This window comes from Polistes fuscatus, unplaced genomic scaffold (assembly GCF_010416935.1).
Source record: "Polistes fuscatus isolate 324 unplaced genomic scaffold, CU_Pfus_HIC Scaffold4, whole genome shotgun sequence".
NCBI classification, from domain to species: domain Eukaryota; kingdom Metazoa; phylum Arthropoda; class Insecta; order Hymenoptera; family Vespidae; genus Polistes; species Polistes fuscatus.
Window position 1 is genome coordinate 5,485,846 of NW_025113118.1, and position 22,455 is coordinate 5,508,300.

The following is a 22,455-nucleotide window of genomic DNA, read 5'->3' on the forward strand; positions in this document are numbered from 1 at the left end:
GGTCGATGAACAATTTCCTTATTTTTCTTTTTCTTTCTTTATTTTGATTAAACTTTTCATTTCCTTTAAATTGTTTATGATTATTTCGTTAATCCTTTGGATGATGAATACTTTTAGCTGAAGTGTTTTGTAGGGATGGAATAGTTTATTATTAGTGCGATTGTTTCCGTTGATTGATATTAATAATCAGATCTAATAATAAATTATATTTAATTATATTAAAGTTTTTAACATTACATTTTATTTTACATTCATATTAAAAAACACGTATATGCGTCGATAGTCCACATTGGCAACGTTTACCAAACGCATATATGACGCATAACAGTCAAAGATTTAATATTTATGATCGGATACCGGTATTATCGTTCTATTTCACGAAATTTATCGTCATCCTTTAATTGCGTCAGCACGATCGAAAGATTTTTCCATATAAAACGACATCGAATGACGATTATTATCAGATTTTTTTCTCGTCGTTGTTTTTTCTTTGACAAATTTTTAATGCACATTTTAAATGTCGATTTTATTATTTTTCTTTTTCAGTGGTGGTCGTCTTTAATAATTGCCGATTAGATGATCCTTCCGCGATGGAATCCGGATCTATCGATGAACGCAATGACGTCAGGTTTGTTTAAATTACGATGAACGATCTCTGACAGGATCAGAAACGGAAGCAAACGAAGAAAATATCAATTGTCTTCCCTCATTTTCTGAAAATTGTCGTCTCTGAAACGATAAGACGATTTTCAAGAATAATAATAATAAAACGGGGTAATAAAAATACTTACATAATCATAGGGTAGACAATGATGCGCGTGATAGTTAGACTCGTCATGCTAAGATCAGCAAAAACTTGATAATACGCGTCTGGTGTCCCACGAGACTTGTCTCGCACCGTTCGCATAGTCACGTTCAATACAACTAGGAACACGAGGCGGCAATTATTGTAATAGAGAGTAATCGATCGAATAAATCTGATCGGAGTCTAAGCAAAAAGAGAAACAAGTGTAATAAAATCTCTCTCGGATTTAACGGTGGAATAGAAATTCCACGAGCTAAGGAGGAATTCAATTCCCGTAGATCGGTGTCATCTGTTGTTACGACTATGATTAAGGTAATAGAGTGATTAATTGTCTGGACGCATCGCATAACGTTGCTCCATTAAAGAAAAATCCATTCTTTTTTTCTTTTTCCTTTTTTTTTTTCCTTTCTTTTCTTTGCATAAGTACTTTGCAGTAGTATCCCGAGACATAAGTCACGTACGCACACGTAACTCTGTCTACACGATTACTGTAACGTAAGTAACGGAAAAAAACTTACGTTGTGTTTTTATTGGAGGATTAATTTTATGATTTTATCGTTTCTTTGTATTTCCCCCTTAGTACTTTACCTCCCCCCTTCACTTCCATCCCCAAATCCAACACACCCCTCCGTTTTTCCCGTAAAATAGAAGAACAATATGAACGAAATATGTTATGCGTTTATTTATTGGAAAAATAATATCGTTAGTCAAATTAACGTGGATTCGTGTAACTTAACATCGGTGGTTTCTTGACCTTCGTTAGGAATGGAATTTATAACCTTAACACGTTAATTAGTGTTCTTTCAGCCGCGACATCGTGCAAGGAAAAATAGAACCCATGCTGTTTCCAATATCACTGTCGCCATACCGATTTGGTGGAAGGTTGAATGACGTATACAACTGACGTTCGACATTTATCGCTTCAAAATTATTTCTAATTATCTTCGACGCCAAATCTGAGATATCTAACACCTTTCGATACTTGTCGAGAACAAATTTTCGAAAAAAAAACGCGTAAAATAATTCGCGTATTTGAACATTGCAATATTAGTATACAATAAAAAAATAAATAATAAAAGAGGGGATAATTTCAAGGAGAGAGGAAACAAATGGAATTATTTACTTTTTACGCATCAAGAGACAATAAAAGAAGAAGAAAAAACCGTTGAAGTTTTGTATAGAAAAAGGCAGGATTAAAACGTTAGACGACGAAGAAAAGTCTCTCGTAACTTTAAATTGCAAGATCAAGATTCAAGGTTACGTAAAGAGATTCTAACCAGTGTAGAAAAACTCAATAACACCGGTGTCGCGATCGTTAAAACGTTTTTCTTCGAGCAGTCTCGGGCCATCGATCTCTCGATGAGGCGTTCAAAGAATGGCGAAATTCGATAATAATATTATGAGAAATCGAAAGAGAGATCGACAAGAATATCGAGCGTACGATCGTCGAAATCGATTACGAGGTGTAAAAATAAACAAAAAAAATAATTAAAAAAATCACAACACACGACGATTGTGAATATCGTCGAAGAAAAAATTATTCTTTAAAATAAATTAAATTTAAATTAATTAATTTATTGTTAATAAATTGCAAAAATCGTTAATTAAGTACGAGAGTTTATCGGATAGGAAGACAAGTAAGATCACGTGTTTCGATAATTTTATTAATAATTTAATGGTACATTAATAAAAATATGGATCATTTTTCTCGTCCACGAGCACAATTTTTGACCTTCGATCCATTATCGATATCAATCTAGCATAAGTGATCATTGTCGATCGTTTCCTGCTTATTACTCGAGCCTCGGATTAGTTCGATTCAAAGAAAAAGGGTTAGTTAGTGGTAAAATGAGAATAAGATAGAAAAAAAAAGAAAAAGGATAAACGGAAGGAACGTCGTATAATTCAAGGACATGCCAATTAAAAACGGAGGCGCGTCGTCGTAAAATTGGAGAACAATTAATCGAGCTATGTTGAGTGTTTCTCTCTTATGAAAGTCTAAAGAGAGACCTTTATCGATGTTGTTAAGGATGATGACGAGATCAAAGTTGGTTGCTACTTATGTATGTCGTTAAATTATTATACTGGAATAAGTCAATAAACATGACAACCTATATTTACAATTTTATTTATTATTATAAATATTATATTTTTACTATAATTATATATATATTAATAAATTTTTTATTAATATACATATAAATTAATAAATTAGTAAAAATTTATTGGCCCAATCCACTGCCATAATTACCGACGCATATTGCATATATATATTACATATAAAATAAATTTATAACAATTTTTTGATGCAGTCCATTACCATAATTATCGACGCATGTTGCATATATATATAACATATAAAATAAATTTGTACAAATTTGTTGGTAAAGTACACCGCTGTAATTACCGACGCATATTGCATATATAATATACATTTATACATAATTACCTACCTACGTATATTGCATAAAACGTACGGTAGTATTAATCAACCCTCTTTCTCTCTCTCTCTCTCTCTCTCTCTCTCGTTTATTATTTATCTATCTCTTTCTTAGTATTTAACTTAATCAACCATTTGTTTCCCTAATCCCTATTCTAATTAATTCTGATCATTTTCCATTCCAAATAGGTATTGAGTACGGATAAATGTTGTCTTCTCTCTCTCTCTCTCTCTCTCGTACTATCTCTGTCTTATTCTCTTTACGAGATCGGACTGAATTATTCGAATTGGTCGATCGTTGGACGTACAGAAAATCGATGTAAATTAATTGCTTCGCGTACGAGAGGTTATCGGATAGGAAGACAAGTAAGATCACGTGTTCCGATTCGTTTATTCGCGATTTAGGATTGCGTTCCGCATAATTAGCCATTCGTGACTTAGCTTGTTAGAACGTCACGTGAACGATAGCCCGTGGTGAATTCGCTTGGCGAAACTTTAGTTCGCAAGTTATTGGCGACGAAAAGGCCGAACTTTTTGCTAATGATCAGATGAGAAACGAGGAAAGAGAGAGAGAAATAAGAATAGATAGAGAGAGAGAGAGAGAGGAAACTTAAGTAAAAAAAATAAGAAATATCATTGATAAAGTGCTAATGAAGGCTAACTGGTGCGGTAACGTAATGAAATCGATATTATTCCAGAAGTAATTGATCTTGAATCATTTCCAAGATTAAATGGAAATATATAACGACGATCATACTTCTCGGAAGGATACGAAAACCTTTCGAGACCGGATACGTAAGCCGAACAAACTCCAGGAATCAATATCTTTAGCGTTATGCATACGAATAAATGAATATTTTTATCTGATTTTTTTTCCTTCTTTTCTTTTTTCTTTTCTTTTTCTCAAATAGAAAACTCTAAGGTCGTATTAGTTCATCCGGAAATATCTTTTTATATTATATACAATGATTATTATGTATATATAATTATTATTACAATTATATTATATACAATTATTATTAGAAATATAGAAAAAAAAATGAATCTCTAAATGAGGAGGGGTAAGTTTAACGAATCGTTTTTGAGAAAAGTGAAATTATAAATGTCCCTAGATTCACACATGTTACCAAAGGGAATAGAGAAAAAGATGATATTGAAAAAACGGCTAACGAGCGGACCGAGTTTGAAGGTGACGTCTTAACCTCATAAAAGGTGCATTCATATTGCTAATTACGCCTTCGGAGGATAACTCCGCCTTCCATAATAAAACAGCAATTTACTCTTGATGCGTCACGCGCATCGAACGTCCATGAGCTGAATCTTTCTTTTAACGGAAACATCGAAGTGTCCACTTCCGGTAGATAAGGGAGTAATGTCACTTTTTCGTGGGAGTTTTATTCAGAATACAAAATCCTCTGATCTTAATTGCCATTGCCAATTAATGTCATTTCTCAAGATGTTTCTTTTTTTTCTTTTTTGTTTCATTGTCAGTATAATTCTCTTCTCTGTGATCGATGATAAATTTTCAAAAAAAAAAAAAAGAATCAAAACGAAAAACAATTTTAATTGAGAGAATAAATTTGTGTTACACTTTAGACGAGAAATCATGTACCTTTATCCCAATATAGAAAATATCGATTCCGGTTCGTAGGTGAACGCTCTTATAAATCACGTTACGACGATTCCGGCGTATCAAGGATCATTCGAGTGTACACGTGGTTCAAGGTCGGACGTTCTACAAATTGCTTTGGGCATACTTCATCCGGCTTGTAATGCACGTTTACTTTTCGTTCAAGATTAATTCAGATCGGTCCAGTGTACGTGTAATATCCTTTACCAACGATCAATACATTTTCGTTTCCCTCGTTAGTTCGTTGCAAACGTAATAGATCATAAATAAGACATATTATCATTAATTAGTTCAAGATCGATCATGCGAAAAATTCGAGGATATTAATCCTATATAATAGATTTATTTTTCATTGATTATTCATACGGAACAATTGTTCACAACTCATGTCAACATTTCGTTTCACTGATTACGTGCCACATTACCTTGACAATTCGTAATCGTTTATAATAATTGATCATGTAATTCAGAACTGTATCATAGATAGATGTTTTATTAAATCCAGGTGACGATATGAAATCATTTGCTACTCGAGAGGAAAACATGGCTCCTGGCTGCGGTAAACCTAAACCGATCTGAATTTGCGTAATATTAAATCCCATTAGACGCGTAATCCAACTACGAATATAGATTACGTCATGGTCATCGTAATCGTTGTTATGATCGATTTAAAATATACAAAAATCGATATGTAATATACTATCTCTGTAATTGTAAGTTATAATGAGAGTAAATTAGGCTACTCCAATAAATGAAATGCAAATCTATATATTAATTTTGTTACGTGTTATAAAAAATGAATTACGTTAAATATTATCTATGTTATTTAAGAACTTAAATAATCATATTTTTTTCTTTATAAATTAAACAATTATAAATGTTACAATAAATTGATTGCTAAAAAAAATATTTATAACATCTGATATACTGTTATCATATGTTATATTCTATTACCGACGGTAAATAATGTTTATTTTCTATTTCAAAAATGTTCATGTAACATCAAACGGTAAGGCAGGAAACATACAAAACTCCGTACTTACCATCTAATCATTTTACGATATTTGTCGATAATATAGAAAATATTACCTAGTAATGATAAAATCGTAACTTCTTTGGTATTTCTAATTATTTCTACTAGTAAATATCGTATTACAGTTCTTATGGGATAAATGCAAACCTGACTGTGAAAATTTCTCCAGCACAGAGATAACAGGTAATTTTTATTATATTAATTATAATTACTTAATTACTTAATTACAAAATATTTCAATATTAATTATGAGCAAATAAAATTGTACATTAAATTAAATCGATTTTCATAAACGACAAATAAAATTGAAAACATTATAGAAAAATATAATAATAACCGTACTATAATACGCAACGTATGACTAATAAATATCATGAATCACAAATAACTTTACATATATACGAGTGGATAATAATTGACGAGGCGATTTCCGGTGTTTCGTTTTAAATGACTTGCACGAAAATTAGTTTTTACAATAATTACGGTGTATCTAGTACACAACTTACACTCTTACATTTTAAATTATTAAGTACATACAATTATAAACTCGTTAACATCACAACGATCCCAACTTGTCAGTTCTTTTGTCTCGACAAGTAGAGTTTTTAACAAGTACATTCATAACATCGTCGTTAATTACTTCTACCAAAGAGTAAGTTATTCTCTACCCTGTTACAATTAAGGACAATTCGAGGAAAAAAAAAGAAGTTCTCTTTTATAATAAACTTGTTTTTCAAGACTAGCCTTGACATCTACGACACGTAATTGCCAGACGAAAACAGATTCGATCTTTTTAAAAGTTATTCAACGTGCAAGTACGTGGAACTGATGAAATAAAAAAAAAAAAAAAACAGTTTAGATAGAAAAAGAAAGCAATTCGTTACTTAATAGGTCTGGTGTTTCAAAGTTGGCAGACAACGTAATCTCATTGCTCGTTACATAATCAGAAAGAAAAGTATTACGTTAGATTTAAATTGAAAAACCATGTATCCTAGTAAAGAATTCGATGTATTATTTAAATTTTTTTAATTATATTTATAAGTTTCGCTTACATAACCTAAAAGTTCGATATATTTTCTTATTATTCAAACAATTACGTTCTGTTACATGAATATATGTATCGATGCGTATATTCGTTTACGTTGCTTTTTACTTACCCGTGTATTATGTATATAGAAAGTTTTTAAAATAACAAATGAATTTGTATTTATATACCGTACAAAATATCCATACATAATAAACATACGTCGGCTCGTTTAAAAATCAAGTTTCACTTCTCGTAGCAAACGACAAGAGAGAACAAAAATAAAAGGAAAACGATAATAGGTTACAAATCTCTTTTGCAACTTTCGAAATCATTCTATATGACACTTTACACTATGCTAACGTAATTTGTCATGAATATTTTGTTTGACCCAACTTTATATCTACTAATACATAAATCTGTATACTCAAAAAAAAAAACCTGACAGAACCCTGACGTAATCCTATGCGTATACGTATTGTATCAAAACATTTTCTAGAAAAAAATATGGGAGGATGTAAGCAACAAAAAGATTAGGAGAAAAATGAGAAAGTGACACAAGGGTGGTGGTGGGGGGGGGGGTAAGAGGTAAAAAGAGTCTGGTAAAGAATCTATAAAAACTAAAAGTGCACAATGAAGGTAAGCTTCATCGAATGCAACCCCAGGGGTGAGAGTCTGGACCAACGTCTGCTTCCCCCCCCCCCAACCCGTTTTCCTCTTTTTCCAAATTTTCTGTCTCATTATTTATTTTCCTATTTGAATAAAAATATAGGTACTATAGAAAAAAAATATATAAACTAAAAATTCTCTACAATTCCGAACATTTAACACAATACTTATCTAACTATTAATAATTATTAATCTGAATCAAAATTAATCTAATTGATTAATTATAACACAAATTGATCAAATAATTTGTATAAAGTATTCACGCGTGTATTATAAAATCTAATTGTTTTTTCAACAATTTCTACTTGACCCAATAAATAAGGTAAATCCTTGAAAAAAGGAGAACAATATAATATATTTTTTTTTTTCTAGAATTTTGTTGAAGAATATTATCTCGAAGGACATCTAACAAACAAGCGACGTACTTTATTTCCTGCCGTTGTGATTTTGCCTAAGAGATCGTTGTAATCATTACATATTCATATACATATACATATATGTATATGTTAAGATTCACAACATTGTCAACAACTACCAAATATTTCGATAAAAAACCGAATATTTGGGTTAATTCTTATTAATTAATATTTCGTACATACATCTAACGACCATGCATTAATCTTGACATTATCCAATTTCGGTCTTTCGCGGTAACATAATTAATAAACATACTCCTCCCAGATAGAATTAAAATCAATGCTCGAATTTTCTGCTTTCTTTTCTTAATTAATATTTCTTTTATTAAACGATGATCTTCGGATTAGAATACATGTATTCGCAACCTCGAGAATCGAGAATCGATCTCGTCGATCAATCGATCGTCCTTGTAAATATTCTCGCTCTCACTTCGTATTATTCTTCTTGTTAGATCGCGTAATAATGGTAATATGCGTATATTAAATATTTTCTCACGTTTTCATCGGAATACAAACACGCGACTTACTTAATTGTAAACGCTGTGAATACTTGTGTGCATACAAGTATAAAAAAAAAATGAAGAGGAGAGAGAGAGAGAGAGAAAGAAAACTAACAATATAAACGTTAGATTGAATTCTATCGAACCGAAGTATCGATATATAAAAATGAAAAAATCATTAATTTAAAATTAATAAAATCGGAACGAGGGAACAAAAAATTGTACAATTTTGTCTCGTGTAAAAAAAGGTAACGATAAAAATACAATTTATAATAAAAAAAAAAGTAAAATAAAATATAAGAGAATACAATTAAGTTAAAGTTAAGTTAAAGTTACAAAAGGAAAACAAAATGATTCTCTCTTTTGTTTCTTTGAAATTTTGTCAAATAAATAATTCGTTATTTGATAATATAACAATCCGATAATAAAGTATAATAATAATAATAAAGTGAGAACAATAATTCTGCTTACGCGTTTATCGTAAAAGAAATATTACGAAGACGATTGAAGGAAAAGGATGAAAAAAGAGACGTGGTATTCGTTGGAAATAAAAAAAAATATGTCGGTAATAAACACACCTTGTTGCACGGTGTGTAATCTGTTGTGGTGGTGGTAGTGGTGAAGATTCTAGCGTACTTGAACTCAGAATCGCGGCCGGTACGTGAGACCGGTACCGGTGGGAGCGCGTTATCTTCCAATGAGATTAACTATTGTCGAAGCCTAACCGGCACGAGAACGAGGACTATGCTTTTCAACTGGTAGAAACATTTCGCGTATCCATTACTTTCTTAATCGTTGCCCGTTTTTCACGATTATTTAACATTTACAAATAAAAAGATACGTAAAGATACAAAAAAAAACAAAACATTTATCCTCGAAACGAATAAAACACACGAAAATTACTCGATCTTTTTTTCTCTCTCTGTGTTTCCGTTTCTTGACTGTTTCTTTCAGTAATCTGCTAATTTAATTTCACGGTCATCCTATTTAAAAAGATTACGCGTTACCGAAATAACCAACGTTCCTACGACGTTTAAATTCAATTATTATTCTCAAAAACGTGTACGTATAACAAAATCATTCTCATTGTTTTAAATGAAAATATCAAACGAGATCAAGTATCTTTCGTATTAAATCTTTTTTAACTTTAAAGTGACACAAATGTATACACACACACGCATACGCATGTTAGTTTACATAAAAATATAAATGAAGAAATTGAAATAAATTGAGAGTTTCAAGGTCCTTTTAAACGAGCCTAGACGATTCTTTGAATGAAGTATACAGATAGATAGGCATTCCAAATGATCGTGAGACAATCTTCGCAATGGTTTGCCGATGGGCGCGGTTGTTAATACTTTGCATTTTACGATGAGACGTAGATCAGTCACATAATTTGATTGTTCTCGTTGAGTCGTATTCTCATTCGTCCTGATTTATTATACGAGATATTTGTAAAAGGGAAGAAAAAAAATGTCGAAATAATATAATACGTCGAGATAAACCTTGTCAAATATAATATCGATTATAAAATAACGAATAAAAATTGGACACGAAACACGTTAAACTTAGTAGCACTATTCGTGCTAGATGAATGCGAAAAGATAAAATCACATATAATTAAATGTTGCGATCATGTGAACGGATGAATCATCCGTTAATGCATAAAATTACAGTGAAAGACATTAACGGCGAGATAATTCGCAAGGATTTAACTTTATTGATGTTTCATTCATTTCCCTTTTTTTCTTTATGTTTTTTTCTACTTCTACTTCGGTTTTCTATGATGAGAGTTCGTCAACGAATGAAATAATAGGATGAATCAACGGATAATTAAAAGTGGACATAATATTATTTGAAAAAACTAAACTGAACGTTTCGAGCATGATCGTTTTGAAATAAATAGGAAAACAAGGGAAGTTCGATCATCGATTATTACATACGAGAAGATTTAACCTCGTCGATACTTTCTCGTATAAACTCACCTTGATATCGTATTAGATTGACCGTGCGGAACGATGATTGTCCTGAAAACGTGATCCATACACACCATGCACCTATTTTATAATAAATCATGAATAAAATATCTTATGATATATAGCAAGCTTTCATATTCCAGAGATTTATAAAAGATTTGTTAACAACGCGTATACGAAAATGACTCGATCCAACGAGTTAACCTACAATAATCTCTATCCTCGTCGTAAAAAGTAAAAACATGAAAGAAAAGAAAAAAAGCAAAAAGAGGTCAACCACGACACGTATTATTTATCAATACTTATTTACCAAGAGATCTTCGAATTTCTTATTAACATGATGATGGCTTGGAAAAAAAAGTTGTTCGACAGTAAGGCGCGTGCTATCGTAAACAATGGTAGTCATTCAAAGTGGTGTCAGTCGAGCGGCCGTTGTCAACGTGAGAACTTGAAGCTGTCGCAATAAACTAGCTAGTTCTAGCTAGCTAGCTAGCCCTCTTCTTCTTTTCTTTTCGTCTCATCCTCGATTCTTAGTCATTTCCTTCTTAAAAAAACCCTACTTTTAAAAACCTCCCTCCCTCAATCATTTTCTTCATTCAATGTTCGTAAAACACGCAAACAAGGACGGAGCAGAAGAAAAAACTATGTGGATCTTGTAAGGTATGCGTAATACGCCTTCTCCCCACCTTCCTTACCACGGATGACCTCCTGGTGGTCGTGTTCGAACCTGCCTCTCAGGAATAAATGTACATTTGCCGACAGACACGAAGCTTTTAGTGACGACTTGACGAAACGCGCCTAACGTTCGTTCGTCTTGCACCGTCTTCCGATACGAGAACCCGTCGAGAAGGTGTCAAGAAAATTTCAAGATTCGAGATTCGAATATCGAATGAATCAATATTCACATCTGTGAACGTTCAATTTGGGATATCTTGTATCGATAATGGAACTTTTATCATGGCCAAGGATCAATATTTTTGTAAGTTTTAGTTCGTTATTTATTCACTTGAATTGTATTATTATTTTCTCGATTTTTCTTTCTGATAATTAGTTTCTTATTTGTTTTCTTATTCGAATAATTGTTAATCAATATTAATTTTATTAAATATTTAGTATTTTTGTAATTATGCTGCGATCTGATGATTGAACAATGCATCGATTCAATTTAGTCGATTTTTCTAAAAATAATTTTTTTGTTTATTGTCCGAATTGAATTTCTATTATTTTCTAATGTATATAATGTATTTTTTTAGATTTGATTACGTATATATAATAACACGTTCGTATCATGAATAATTATATTTAATTATTATCCTATACAAGGCCAATAAATTTTGAACCTAATCTCATATGACCTAGTGTACCTATGAACATAAAAAGTTGTCGTGTTTCATGGTGAAAAGGAAATACGTAACGCGAAGACGTAACACGTGACCGTGAAGTCAACAGATGAATTGCACGTAAACGCCTTGTTCGCGACGTAACAAAGTGATTTAAAATAATGCAGCAATTGTAATAATTTAAATTGTCGCGGTCTCCGAGTATATTCTTTCTTAGATTCTTCAAAGATAGAAAACGAGAATACCGGAAGAACATTTCCACTTGTAATCAACCCTTTGTAATCCAAGGCCGAACCGATAAAGATCAATCTAACAATTGTTTTCAATACCCGTAGGTTTGTCACCTTCTACGAAAATATAGAATCGATTCCTCATCATTATTTTTATTATTATTATTATTATTATTATTATTATTATTATTATTATTATCCTTGATTCTATTATCGTTCTATCAGTCAATTTTATGATAGGATTTTTCGTTTAATCGGCAAATAAACAAACAAACAATCAGAACCGAGCTTTTGAACATTGGTTGGTTTCATTTTTTCAGATGCCGTCGAAAGCGTTGCTTCTATTTTTGTTGACTTTCGTAAATGCACAATTGGATCTACCAGGTCTGCGCGAATCAAATGGCAACGGATTTGCAGGACAACTTCCTTCGAACGAATTGGACTACCAAAACATTTTAGCGAGATTGGATTTTCTAGGTGCTGAACGATGCAGTGCAAATGTAGCTGCCCAATGGGGTTACGAGACCAATATCAACGAATATTCGCAATTACAAGCGGTGAGATTCGAATGACACTTGTATTTTTTGACACTTTTTTTTTTCTTTTTTATCTTGTTCGCTTGCATTTCTCACTTGATTGAATTATTATCAACGTAGACATTTTCTACCCCCCAAACACTCTTTGGATTTCATCCAAAACATTCGTGTCTCCATTGTCCTACATACTAGCAGTCACCCGCATGCGTTATAAACTATTCCGAAATAATACGATAACAAATTTCGGGACTGGCACGTGCCACTCATATGTACATTGCAATCACTTTTAACACCTAAGTACTTTTAGTAGAGAATACAAGCGAGAGAAAGAGAGAGAGAGAGAGAGAAATAACATACTGTCATAAATCATAAGCAAGCACAGTGTTTCCCAAATTATACATAACCTAACAAATATTAATTCACAAACAAGAGTACAGTTATATATTTTATATTTAAATAATACAAATTAAAACATAAACATATATATTTGTTTGATCGTCTTAAATCATATCTACTAGCTTAATTCGATTATTATTTATTAACCTTTATTAGAAAATAACCAAAGTATTTGATTATAGAAAAATTGTGAGAACACAACCTTGTGTTAGAATAGTAATTCGTGTTATTTAATTAACCATCTTGAAACAATTAATTGTAAGTGAGGAAGATAGAGAAAAAAAAAGGAAAGAAAAAATTAAATTTCGACGTGTTTCTAAAGCATCGTGGAAAATAAACCATCTGGTCGTATCTTCGTCGAAAAGACCTCGACCTCTTCTTTCTCTCTCTCCCAATCTCTGTCTCTCTTGTTCCTAATCCTTCGAAAAGCTCGGCCGCGTGTCACGTCTTATATACGTACTCCTTAATACTCCATAGTAAATCGTAATTTCGTGTACGATGGATTTTCATGACACGACAACCGGACTAGCATTGTACAAGAAAGGCCGAACGCCTCCGCGGGAAATGTTCTCATGTGTTGCCATTGTAACCGGGTCCCAACGATTGTGCATTGTGCAATCAAGTAATCTTTTTTTCTATTTTTCCTGTCTCTTTCTCTCATACATCAAGAATCGTCCGGTCCTTTTCGACGTGAAATCCGCACCGCGCGAGACTCTGACTTAACTAAAGTGAAGGTTTTCAAAATTGCGATAATTGTTTACCTCTTTTTATATGTTAGGACTTATAATTAGGAAAAGAAAAAAAAAAGAAAAGAAAAGGGAAACAATATTAACGTTTGCCGAAAGAGTGTACATCTCTTAATTTATTTATTTTTATTATATTCTTTTATATTTGTTACCGAATAAAGCTCGAAAACCGTTAACGTGCATATTACCTAGATAATCTGTAGAATAATTGATTTTTATAATTTAACGATAACATATTCACCTCATAATAATCGAATAAGTATTTGGAAGAAGGATCTATGTTGCATATTGCAAATTTTACAAAAGAGACAGATAAAGTTACAAGTGAAATATTACTAATGCAATATACAGTCTCTTCTTCTATCCAATATAAATTTAAAATTAAATTTAAAAATCGTATGAAATTTTCAACTCCCATTGAATTAATATCGAGATAGAAATCAAACAAATACATACGATTATTGAAATCATCTATTAATAATTTGTAATAAAAAAAACAAACAAACGTTTTTGGTATCCCCACCGTATTAGTTGAATTATTTTGTTTGTTTTATACTACCTTAATTTTTTTTTTTTAACAAAAATGATCATGGTCATCCAATTAAATAAACCTAAATAGCTCATTATTGTTTCGTATAAAGTTATATACGATTATTGTTCTTCTTTTTTTCTTTTTTTTTTGTAAAATATATCGAAGTATATACGACATTGATAAAATTTTGTATCGTACAAATTTGACGATACTTTTTTCGTACGAGAAAAATACGAAAAAAAATTTTCTTCGCGTATTCTTGAAAACTTAATTTATCTCAAAAGTGTCTCCTTTTACTTTCGTATTGCTTACAATCTTAGGTTTCCCCTTAACGTTCTGAATTTCCAAAGAGGTGCAACGATAAGACTATTATCTTTCTAACGGTAAACTAGAATTTCTCGACAAGCGACTCGGTTATGCGTGAGTAACGATCTTCGAACGAATTAAAAATACGGAACAGTTTTCTCACGTTAGTTATAATATGACGTATGATAGTACTAGGAAGAAAAAGCAAGATCATTGAATACATTATAAAATTGCAGGACGATTATGTTCAACGGGTGAAATCGAAGTAACAATAATAAATCTCGATTTTTAGCGAATAAATCGTCGAATAATATTTGATATTAACTTCAGGATATTTTATAAACTTAATATTATTCAAGATATTTTATAAAATAAAATAATAGAAAATAAATAGAAATAAATATAAATGAATATAAGAAGATCGATTGCGTAAGAATAGTTTAAATTCAATAAATAAATTAATATAAATAAATTTATATATAAATTATATAAATTTTATTAATAATATTATAAATAAAATTATATAAATAAATTAAACATTTCATTGTTTATTATCGATTGATTTTTCTTTTCTCAGCTCGAAGCCCAACAACTGTACGCTGATTTTCAAAATCAGGCATGGCAATTGATATCGAGAATTGACATTAACAATATAAGAGATCCAGTAATAAGACGTCGTTTAAGGTACCTTTCCGTGGTTGGTCCATCAGCTCTCCCTTTGGATCAATTAGACAGAGTAAGTTTAATGTACTTTCATCTATCTGATAGAAAATATAAATCGTACTTTATTATATTTTCGTTTTCTTTTTTTATTTGTTTTTTTTTTACAGTATAATCGAATAATCAATGATATGCTTGCAATTTACAATGGAGCAAGCATATGCGCTTACAACGATCCCTTTAACTGCGGACTTCGTTTATATCCAGGTAATATTTAAAAATTGTCATTTTAATTTGACCTAATTTATTCCACGTGTCATTTATATTTAACATTATTAATAATAATTGTTACAAAATTAGCGGATATCACAAGGAAGACATTATTTCTCGATGAATTATACTTTCCGTTTGTTTGTTTGTTTATTTTCTTTTCTTTTTATAGCTTCTACAGGTGTGTTAATTAATGGATATACCTTCGGTGTTATCTTCCTATTTTCATCATTTACCTTTACATAATCCATCCAAAAGAACGATATTTTTTCCCAAGATTTTGTACACGCGATTAAAATTATAAACGATTAGACGTGATTAGGATTAAATCAGATTATATAGAAAATGATAAAAATATATCGATAAATAATGATTTTTCGTGGAGCTTGGGTTCGTGATCGTGAAAATAATAAAACAAATGGACTGATCTGTGGTCGTGAAAGCGAAAGATCCGAACGTAATCGCGATTATAAAGTGAAAACACACGACAACGAGAAATTTGCAACAGGAACTGTGTTGCACGTGTACAAAACAATTTTAATTGTTTTATTATATTTGTAATCATTTGTTTCGTAGATATTGCTGGGATAATGGGAAAAAGTAGAAATTGGGACGAATTGCAATACGTTTGGACGGAATGGAGACGACGTAGCGGTGCACCGATGAAAGATCTTTATCAACAACTTGTGACGTTAAACAACGAAGCAGCCAAATTGAATAGTAAACTTTTCTACAAACAAAAATATAATTAAAAAGAAAATATTTTAAAATGATTAACGATAACACGATCGTCTCGTTTAGATTTCTCGGATGCTGCACAGTATTGGATGTTCCCTTACGAATCGTCAAACTTTCAACAAGATATCGAAAACGTATGGGAATCGATTAGGCCACTTTACGAGGAACTTCACGCATACGTTAGGAAAAAGTTGAGAGATTTATACGGACCCGAAAAAATTAGTGGACACGCGCCACTTCCCTCTCACATATTAGGTAATCACACAACAAGAAATATTTGTAAACATTATTTAACACATTTACTGACGATAACGCAATTTTCTTTATTTTTTTCTTTTAATTCAAATCAATTTATATACCATTTTAAAATAATATCTCGATTTAATTGAATTAATAATAAATTTGAAGAAAAAAAATTACGTTGTTCTCTATTAAAAAGAAGCTTTTGTCATCCATGGCAAAATATGTGGAATATTTCCGACCATGGATTACGAATTAAACTAAAAACATTTTCAAATTGATAATTATTGACAATGTTTGTTTAGGAAATATTTGGGCTCAGTCGTGGACTAATATTCAAGATATAACAATTCCATATCCCGGTAAAAATTATTTAGACGTAACGCAAGAAATGCAAGCTCAGGTAAATGGAAAATACACAAATCTATATTTATCTTATAAACAATGAAATTTTGTATTCAACGAACATACGATACAATGTATTATTATAAACACAGGGTTACACGCCGATAGACATGTTCAGAATCGGCGAAGAATTTTACTTATCATTAAACCTGAGCGCTATGCCACCGGAATTTTGGGCTGGCAGCGTAATCGTCGATCCCGGTGATCGTTCTTTAATCTGCCAAGCCTCGGCATGGGATTTTTGCAATCGTCTAGATTATAGGATCAAAATGTGTACCAAAGTCACCATGAAGGATCTCATCACCGTGCATCACGAGATGGCACACATTCAATACTTTTTACGATACAGTGGACTACCTCGTGAATTTCGAGACGGTGCTAATCCAGGTATCGAAATTATTCAATTTTCTTCACCTAGCTCGCAAATAATATTAAAAAGTATATAAAAACCAAAGATAGATCGAATTCGAACGTATCGTAAACCTTTTGAATGCTAAGGTCACTTAACGTTTGCAATCACAGGGAACGAAATGAAGTTTCTCTTAATGTTTAATTATTTTGATTAAATTCGAGCAAAGGAAGATCAAAAAAATTGATAAGCGCATATATGCGGCCACAGCATTCAAAGGATTAAATCTATTGGTCAGATTGTTAAAAAAAAAAAAGAAAGAAAAGCAAATCTAACTCATATAAAATATAAATCTATGTTCAATTACGAAACGAATTTGTATAAAAATATTTGGGTTTTATTTATTATATATCGTAATTGAAATCTAATTTAAATGGAAATAATAAAATAATAACGAAGTTGTATACTGAAATGAATTAAAACGGTCAAATGGTAACTGAACAAGGTACGACGGACGACACGCGATTACGTAACCATCCCGTCCGTTCTATCTTCACTTCCGGAAAGCCCCAGGGCTCTCTCGCTACAAAACTTCTTTTACGAGTAATAACGCGAAAGCGAGAGCCGAACGGATACGCTCGAAGTAGATTCGCGAGTTCTTCGCGAGTAGACTCGTTCTCGTAGTAGTAGAGCCAGTCTACTACCGTCCAAGAGACGTTGGATGTTAAAATATTTTTATTACGGTATAATCACGCTTTCACCCGTCGCTAACGCTCGGTCATTCGCCCTTACCGGAGAATATACTACCTTCCGATAAACGGGAAATCGATTGGAAGAGTATCAACCGAAACTTTGATGATAAACTAATAAATCACATTTATAGAAGAAAAATATTACACAATGATATATAAATCATTTGTGTTTGAAAATTTATTGAATGGAATATCTAAAACCTATTTGAATGGAATATCTGATTAAAAAGATCCCACGTAAACATATGTTTCGTTTTTGTTTTGATCTTTTCTAAAGTTTTGCAAAATATTAAACCGTTCTTTCGTTTATTTTTATTACTACTTGAAATATATAATTACAATAAAAGATTGTAAATAGGGAACACCCAGTATATTTTATATCGGATCTGTTTACTAGGAAATAACGTGCATAGAATTTCATTGAAAGTTAATTTTATTACCCGGAAGAAAGAAAGTAAGGTTAAGGCTAATAATGTTTTACTACTCATCTATATCAGCCAATCTAAACATGAAACTATTGTATCCTTACAAAAAAAAAAAATAGGTTTTCACGAAGCTATAGGCGAAGCTGTGGCCCTGAATGTAGCAACTCCTCGTCATCTTCAAACTTTGGGATTAGCCAATAAATACATAGACGAGTACCCAGCTGATATTAATTATCTGTTTTCTTTGGCTATGGAAAAATTGGTACTCCTTCCGTTCAGTCTCGCAGTTGACAGATGGCGATGGGACGTTTTTCGTGGTTACATTAATCGAGAAGAGTATAATTGTCATTGGCACAGACTGAAGGAACAATACAGCGGCGTTAAACCACCTGTTCTTAGATCAGAAGATGATTTCGATCCTGGTGCGAAGTATCACATTCCAGCTAACATTCCGTATATTCGGTAAGTTTCAAAATAATTTTAATGATTCATATCGTATTTTATACTTATTAGTTTTGTTAATACTTTTATTTGTAATCATTGTTATGTGATTGAAACGGTATGACATTTAAGATAAACCTGTATGCTTCCTAACTAAAGACTATTAACATTTGAAAGCAAATGATTTCACTTTCGATAGATGTATGTTCTCCTTTGTGCTTAGTTTTCACCCATAGCACCGATCAAAAGCGTTACGATAAATACGTACCTTTCTCCTTTAAGTTAATAATTTACATCTGCTGTACATGCAGTTGTAAATTTTGATTGGCTATCATTAGCATCAATTTATGCCAATGAATTTTGTATTAGATCTTTTAACTATATTAAATCGTCTACGTATGTTTTTCTTTTTTTTTTTCTCTCCGTCGTGTTAATTGTCGAACGTTAATTAAGATTATGAATTAATTAAGCAAATGGTAGCTTAAAATTTCGCGTTTAAATTTCTCGTACCTTACGGCAAATAAAATTGTATACTTTTACTCGCGATCGAGCGTGAAGGATATAACGGGGATGGTAATTATGTTTACGTAACGGGTGGTTCATCAAAAGACAAAGTCTCATTTTCTCTTTGGTTTTATTAAAAAGTAGAAAAAAAAAGATAGGTGAAAAAGATAATACAAAAGGCGTCCTTATGAGTAATATAAAAACGTTTCCGCGTAGTGCGTTCATCAAATGTGACTGTGTCAAATAACGTGTTACATTGTACCTTAGTAATTATAGTGACATTTCTTTCGGTTACGTCTACCAATAGGATTAGAGCCGTTCTGTTGAAAATAATACATAAACTTATCAATAGCGTTCTTTTCTCGATACAAAAGAGAAAGAAAAAAGGCGGCACGACGAATAAATATCATCGGGCATCGTTGTTTCTCGAATTGGAAAAGAATTTGGACGTGTTCTCGAGATAAACCTTTTGAAAGATTTATCGCGAGAAGACGATCGTACCTTGGCGATCCGCCATCGTCAGAATAAAAAAAAAAAAAACATACAAAAAAATGCAATTCTATAAAATTGTATACAAATTGTATAAAAATATTATCTATGTGTAAAAATTGGTGCTCTTAAAAGTGATGTCCACCGTAACTGGAGCCGTAATCACCCTCGTAAGAACCATGGGATGATTCATGATGATGTACCGGTACCGGAACTGGTACTTTTACGGGGACCGGTACTGGTTTTTCAACTGGCACGGGGACAGGCTTAGATACGTGAACTGGTACTGGTCGTTCTACGGGTACTTTAACGGGATAAGGCACAGGTTTGTCTACTGGCACCGGTACAGGTTTTTCAACTGGATAGGGCGCAGGTACTGGTACTTTAACGTGTACAGGTACTGGTTTCTCGACCGGATAGGGCACGGGTTTTTCTACGTGAACCTTGACAGGATAAGGCACTGGTTTTTCTACTGGTACCGGTACATGTTTTTCCACGGGCACCGGATACGGTTTTGGTATGTGTACGGGATAGGGCCTATCGACTGGTATCTCAACCGGATACGGAACGGGTTTTTCCACTGGGAAGGGCGCTGCTACGTGGACCGGTACCTTTACCGTATATGGTACAGGCTTTTCAACTGGGTACGGTTGTGGCACTGGTACCTTTACTGGGTACGGTACCTTCTTCTCGACCGGATACGGTTGTGGTACATAAACTTTGTAAGGTACTGGTCTTTCGACTGGTACGTGCACGGGATAGGGCACCTTCTTCTCCACTGGATACGGTTGCGGTATGTGAACGGGCACCTTCACAAGTACCTTTACAGGTACGTGAATCTTCTTTTCGACCGGATACGGCTGCGGTACTGGTACTTTCACTGGATACGGTACTTCTTTTTCGACTGGATAGTGTACCTTCTTCTCTACCGGATAAGGAACCTTAACGTTCTTCACGATAGTTATTTGTTTGACCTTGCCACCATCATCACCTCCTCCATATCCACCTCCATATCCACCCCCGTAACCACCCTCGTATCCACCCTCGTATCCACCTCCGTCTCCACCCGACGAATGGACTTCGCCACCTCCGTAATCACCGCCCCCATAATCGCCACCACCGTAACCTCCATCATGACCATCGTAACTACCCTCTAAATGTCCGAGTCCACGTTTGTCTTGGCGTTTTTCTTTAAGAGCACTGTCAGCCTTATTCTCATTCTCGGCGTCTTTATTATCGATGACGTTCTTCTTATTTTCCTCGCATACTACCAGGGTCAAAAGACCAAGTAAAAATGTGATGTGCTGCGATAAATGAATTGAAAATGAATTTTCTTAATTTGTATAAATAATTATTGAAATATATAGGAAACAATGATAAGATAGTAAATTTCGATCGATTAGAAATAAAACTCTAGAATATCCAAAACTCACCCAAATTCTCATGATTCTCGGTTCTGGCGCGAGCCGGCCAATGTCCAGAGTTTACTGAATACTTCCCCCGAAAGTAGCACCGTCTTTATAGACCGCTTTCCCCCGGCATACAAACGGAGAGCCCCTCTGCACGCTTGCGGAAAAGTGAAACACACCGCGTCTGTTGTATCGCGAACGTTCTGTTGCACTACGTAGACGTTCACGTAGACGCATAAGCAAGCATTTTTCTAAAATCTTAAATCCACGCGACGATGATTCCGTAACGCGCCTTGATGCGTTTCCATTCTCATTTTACTTCCCTTTTCGAGCGATCTATCAAACGTAGCGTAAATGATATCTAGGAAGCCACCGACGAATTATTTTTATAAATAAAACGCAACAACCACCTATCCTAATTGATTATCTAGATTTTTTCTCGCCAGTACATAACCGATTTAACCACCTAATTTAACCATTACCCATACCATAATGTTCAAAATAATAATGTCGTGTTAGGCAACCATGGATGATTTATTCTATTCTAACCGTAACTCAGCTATCACTTAACTTATTTTCTAAATTATAGATTAGCTATAATTGATATAATGATACTGACTCTATTTCTAGAATATTATATTAGAAAACTACGTCCAAATGTTATTACGCATTCTTCCGAGCAGCCTGTAGGACATAAACAAGACATCTCTCTTTTCTACTTTGAATCTTTGATCCATTCCAAGTTTCTCATACATACATGCATACTCTTGGCCAGAAGTTTACCTCTTTTCCTTCCCCCCTCTATCCCCCTTCTCTTTCCCCTTCCCCCTACCTAATTCCTTCTTTCTCGTCTCCCTACTCCAATCATTTATATGTATCTCCCATCTGCCTCGTGACGCGGCACACTCGCAACGGCACGGCTCTTCTCAGCCGAAACGAGGAACTAAACTTTGGTACGAAAGAGAGAGTCCTAGGAAGTAAACGAAAGGATATATCTAAAGAGAAGCGAGTGGCACGGGAATTCGCGGGGATTTGCGGGGGGAAAATGGTGGGCGATGCCAAGCGAGATCGAATACTTACTTTTATGCTGCGATCCAACTCGTGATATGCATGCCTTATTTGTTTCGTATTTGTTCATATATATATATATAATATATATAATATATATATATATAATATATATATATATGGTAT

The 22,455-nt window shown here is 33.0% G+C and overlaps 2 protein-coding genes and 1 long non-coding RNA gene across 3 annotated transcripts in view; 1 reads left to right on the forward strand and 2 right to left on the reverse strand.

Moving 5' to 3' along the window:
• Positions 1–218: 218 nt before the first annotated feature.
• On the reverse strand, positions 219–1,667 carry LOC122520949. The gene is made up of 2 exons (XR_006304626.1): positions 792–1,667; positions 219–729 (listed from the first exon to the last, which is right to left on the reverse strand). It is a non-coding gene; the product is annotated as an uncharacterized LOC122520949 (long non-coding RNA).
• Positions 1,668–10,891: 9,224 nt separating this feature from the next.
• Positions 10,892–22,455, forward strand: part of LOC122521062 (angiotensin-converting enzyme) — a 36,552-nt gene continuing 24,988 nt past the window's right edge. Inside the window, exons 1-10 of the mRNA XM_043641481.1 lie at positions 10,892–11,153; positions 11,256–11,472; positions 12,384–12,620; positions 15,157–15,315; positions 15,410–15,506; positions 16,086–16,229; positions 16,311–16,502; positions 16,793–16,890; positions 16,985–17,279; positions 18,538–18,880. Coding sequence (XP_043497416.1) covers positions 11,437–11,472; positions 12,384–12,620; positions 15,157–15,315; positions 15,410–15,506; positions 16,086–16,229; positions 16,311–16,502; positions 16,793–16,890; positions 16,985–17,279; positions 18,538–18,880 — 1,601 coding nt within the window. The 5' untranslated portion in view covers positions 10,892–11,153; positions 11,256–11,436. The remainder of the gene's footprint in view (positions 11,154–11,255; positions 11,473–12,383; positions 12,621–15,156; positions 15,316–15,409; positions 15,507–16,085; positions 16,230–16,310; positions 16,503–16,792; positions 16,891–16,984; positions 17,280–18,537; positions 18,881–22,455) is intronic.
• LOC122521375 (proline-rich protein 4-like) lies at positions 19,981–21,297 on the reverse strand. Its single transcript, XM_043642047.1, has 2 exons — positions 21,286–21,297; positions 19,981–21,156 (listed from the first exon to the last, which is right to left on the reverse strand). Exons 1-2 carry the CDS (start codon positions 21,295–21,297, stop codon positions 19,981–19,983), a joined length of 1,188 nt encoding a protein of 395 aa, XP_043497982.1.